At 28.0% G+C, this 4850-nt stretch overlaps 1 protein-coding gene across 1 annotated transcript; it reads left to right on the top strand.

Moving 5' to 3' along the window:
* Positions 1-331: 331 nt before the first annotated feature.
* LOC116769224 (uncharacterized) lies at positions 332-1237 on the top strand. Its single transcript, XM_032660263.2, has 2 exons — positions 332-419; positions 739-1237. The coding sequence occupies exons 1-2, from the start codon at positions 332-334 to the stop codon at positions 1221-1223; spliced, it is 573 nt and encodes a 190-aa protein (XP_032516154.2). The 3' UTR covers positions 1224-1237.
* The last annotated feature ends 3613 nt before the right edge of the window (positions 1238-4850 follow it).

Genomic DNA, 4850 nt, shown 5'->3' with positions numbered 1-4850 from the left:
ACAGTATCTCAATTACATCTTTTATTACATGTTTAAGTTATTAATAGACATTATATATTATATATAAAAGTATAGTAATTTCGTTAATTTACCACAGACATTGTCTTCTTGGTTCAGGAATCCAGTGCACCGAACGACTTAGCTGTTCAAATATTCAATCACATTAGTCAATATCAAACGCACCTGCAATTCTAAAACAATTAAAATGGCAATTAACCTTCAATGAAACAAATGGTATTGTTATATTTATTTACTTTTTTTGGAGCAATTTAAGCCACCTGTGATTATAAATCTTCGTGCACCGAGGATATTTGTTAGATATTGTGTCAATATGGGTCCTGGACAAAGCAATTTTGCGGTGTATATATATATACTTTTCGGGTTTATTGGATGGGCTTCTGGACAGGATTATTATGAAGGTAAGGCCCGTTATTGACTGTTCATAGCTTAATTAAATGTTTATTTTTGTATATTATACTTGTAATATAAAAATATATCGGCTTAGAATACCAGCGGATGGAGACTTAAAATGTTTGAAAAGTGTAATAATAACTAAAATTTAAATTATTTGACTTCATGATTAAGTTTAATTAAAAACAATAAGAGCAATTAACAAATATTTTGTTTGTTATTTTATTTCCATGTTAATGAAGTAACTAAGATTAAAATTTGCAATAATAGCCAGTGGAAGCGAAAAACTTTAAGATTAAGTAATCTTATCGACCTTTGTTATTTCAGAGCGACACAAATACCAACTAAGAACACAAATGGGCCACCTCACTTCAATACCGAAGCAGTTCGAAGTGAAAGGAGAAAACGCTCTCGCAATTTTCAACAAAAATTTACTAGAAATCGATGAATTAGCAGCGAAACAGAACCTCTCCGTCATTTATAAAGTCAAAGTAGATACCGTAATTAAAAACAAGCACAAAACTCAACACAAAAGTTTCGTCAATAAGAACAAATCGAAAAAATATAAAGTACCATTGAAAAAGAAGAACATGAAGCTATCGAGTTTCGAGATGGTGTTAAGAAAACACGCCAATGATGTCGGATTGCATCAATATTCGAATGACGTCACCACGACAGAAAAACAAAAGATTATATACACAACGAAACCAATGTGGGCAGGAAAATATAAACCAATAGTAGGGGCTGTGAAAACAAGTTACGCGAAAATTGTAAGACCAGTGAGAAATAGAATAATAACACTAGAAACGTAAAAAGAAACACAACACTGAACAGACCATAAATTGTTATATTTGTAAATAATAAAAAAAAAAATTATATTTATTTTTTATGTAAGGCTTTCGTTTTATTTATTAGTTTATAAGGTAAGCAATTCAAATTTCCTTTCAATATTTCTATGTGGATGTGTCTGTATAAGTACATAGCTACATTTATGTAATGGGAGAGCTGGAATAAGACACGACTCGGACATAGATACATCAAATAAAAAGGCACGATATAAAATATCGAAGTCGAAACCAAAAGATTTTAAACTTGAAGCTAATTTGCTTAAACTTGTTTTTATAGAATCAAAATAAGAAACTATTTTGTTTTGGAAACGAATTTTAAATTACTTGATATCTTTATTTATTTCTATAAATACATGTATACTTTAAAGGAATATATTCAATGTTATTTCTAATATATATAAGTCAAGACATATGTAGAATATTTTTTTCTTAATGTGACTTTTGTATTATATACGCTAAATCTGATAATAATAAGACACAGATTGCCTTAACTTGAACAACTCGAACAGATGAAAATATGTGGTAACAAAAATATGATTAGCGAAACGATTTGTATACTATATTAAAATTAAAAACAGTCAATAGATTTTGTGGTACAAATATCATTTATACTAGTAAGTTGTAATAACTATTATAATCTTACTATTCAGACGATATCCTATTCACGGTTTTAAGCGATATTGTTTTTAATTTCGTCTGTTTTTGACGTCATTGAGATTAAAGAGATCTTCGTTTTTGGAACCAAAAAATAATTCGGATAAAATATTTTTTTCTATAAACTCTTACATTAGGATAAAAAATATATGACATCAATTTCTTTTTGAATACTTAATTGTGAAATAAGCTTCTTTGATTTTTATTCTATTCCAAGAATAAACACTAAGTAGGCTTTGTAGTTTTTTAATCATTGGCCATATTATAACCTTCTTTGACATCAGAAACCTAATGTTAAAGTAAAGTTGCCTTAAGTCTTTTCTATAGATGCTGGCTTTGACCATTATAAGATCAAGAAATATCGAAATATTTTACGTAATTCATTTTTATAAAAATCGAACGAGAGAAGAAATTACTTATATTCAAAAGAATTCAGGCTTACCGGTATATGTATTTTAAAAATCTTTAATAAATAATTAGAGTGTGTATTCAGAATGGGCAAAATTTTAACCGATTAGCGAAATGAATACATTGAGTTAAAGCTGTCTCGGATGAAATATGAAATTAACTTTATTTAAACAGAAATAATTCATTTTAAACGTACTGCGAATCGTTACAACAGACTGTAATAAAGTTTATAAGTTTGTCCCCGATGCCTGAATATGTGTTGATTGTGCGAATGAAAGGAAAAACTTATGATGGTTCCTTAGAGTAAACTCATATAACATACCTATTTAAACATAATCTGTATCAAATATATTCTTATATAAATGAAGGTACAAAGAAATTTATTATACATTTCAGGTACTCGTATACAAAAATAAAATTGTTTAAGAGACTGAAACAAAAAGAAACGAATTATATTTTTAACATTTGAAAATTCAAAATTATTATATATTTTCGTTACTTATAATAATTTTATCAAGCAGATTAAATTTTATCCAATGCCAAAACAACCCCACCCAAACTTGGTATCCATATTTACAGAGCACAATCACGCTTGATTCCGCAACATATGAAGTTCTCGATTTAATTTATAAACTTGTTTGCTACGCTCTTATCGAATATGTGAGTTTGTATTCGAAATTATAGTCTCCTTAACTATGTTATTTGCTGGATTGGTTTCGCACACGGGACTTCCTAGAATCGATATAAAAATTTTAATTTTAACTTCACCATCTTTATTTTTCGTATAAATAAAGCAAGGTTTAAAATACTAATTAAAAATATTAAGATATTATTCGTTCAGGTGTAGAAGCTGTTGAAATACTAGCTTTACTACGGGTGTCTGAGGTTCGATCCCAGTTGAGTAGACATGAGTATAATAAATGTTTGTATCTACTATTATTGATAAATAATACCAACCTTAGAAATTTTAAGATACATTTTTAAATATAAATATTTACTCGAATCGATACAAATTTTTCCATTAAGTTACATATAAGTCCTGTTACATATTTTGTTGTATACCAAACTATTTTATAAAATCAATATTTTATTTGCTTAAAATATCATGTGTTCGACATTAATATGAACAGAACATATTTCAAATTTAATTAATTCAATCGCCAGTACATTATATTGTTTATTAATAACAATCTCTGTAAAATACCTTTTCGACTTCAAGCAATTATGACTTCAAGGAAAATCTGTTTTCGTAATACAAATGTAGATGTTGTATATCTAGACAAAAATGTAAGTGGGAAATAAGCTTGTAAAATTTTTCGATAAATATGTCAATCTATCTTAACACCCTAGTGACCAACATCCCATCTAACCTGACATGTAACTAGCATAAAAACACACAAAAGTTTGTAATCACCAGATTTATTTTAAATGAATCTCGGTCCTTTTAATGTGTGAGAATTAAATTGATTTAAAGCATGCAACGTTATTCATTACGTTTTTGTAACTTAAGAATAATAAAATGATACTTCAAGTGGAATAAACGGTTACAAGTGTCAAGATTATAGAAATATTATGTTAGTAATTGTTCACAAATGTTTGTAAGCACGTATGCATCGTTTTAAGTTCTCTTATTTTAAGCAAACACTAAATTGTGGCGAGAAAATTGTACCGCAAATACCTACAAACTGCGAACATATACTGAGTGTAATATCTTAATCCGTTCAATATTAGATACAGGATATCCACACACACGTTGCATGAAAGCCACTCTCGTAATATTTATCTCGTTGTTACTACAATATCTTACTATAAATATTTTCAAACCGAATCCATTTTAAGTTCGTTTATTACATAATATAGAAAATGATCTCCGGGAGTTCTTACTCCATTTATTTTGTAGCTATAATGTATTCTGTTTCCTTTACGACAAATGACTACTTGTTACGTTCATTTTTATTTCAATTATAAATAAATAAACTAACAGAAGCCTGTCGTAGCTATAAACGTAATAAGCATTTGTGTATAAGACTACATCCTCCAGAAGGTATGACTAGTAAATTCTACAAGTACCTCTTAAAACAACTGCCTATAATCTATAAGCTAAATGATTAGGTCCCTACTTATATATAACACTTGTTAAACAGATTAATTTCATAAACACACTCGAAATATAATTCTATATCATTTTTAAAAAGATGCCTGTCAATAAAATTTTACAACACACAAAAAAAATGGTTTGTTACAAATTTATTGTCATTGGACGTTTATTTGTGACTACAGACTTGAAAGGTACTAGATTTATAAATAACAGAAACAATTAAATTTGTCACGCTTAAAATAAATATTTCTATTCTATTGTATGAGAAAAGGTAATTAAATTGTCTAATTAATTTCTAAAAACATCTTTTATGAAGTGGGATGATTAATGGTTATTTCGATTCGGATGGAAATACATAAAATCTTTTACAAACGTATTGAAGATTGATAAAGGCTTAAACAGATATTAAAAGAGACGTGAAAGCTGTACAG

The sequence above is a fragment of the Danaus plexippus genome, chromosome 5 (assembly GCF_018135715.1).
Source record: "Danaus plexippus chromosome 5, MEX_DaPlex, whole genome shotgun sequence".
Taxonomy (NCBI): Eukaryota; Metazoa; Arthropoda; class Insecta; order Lepidoptera; family Nymphalidae; genus Danaus; species Danaus plexippus.
The sequence above is the reverse complement of the archived record's forward strand: the minus strand, read 5'-3'. Positions and strand labels throughout refer to the sequence as shown.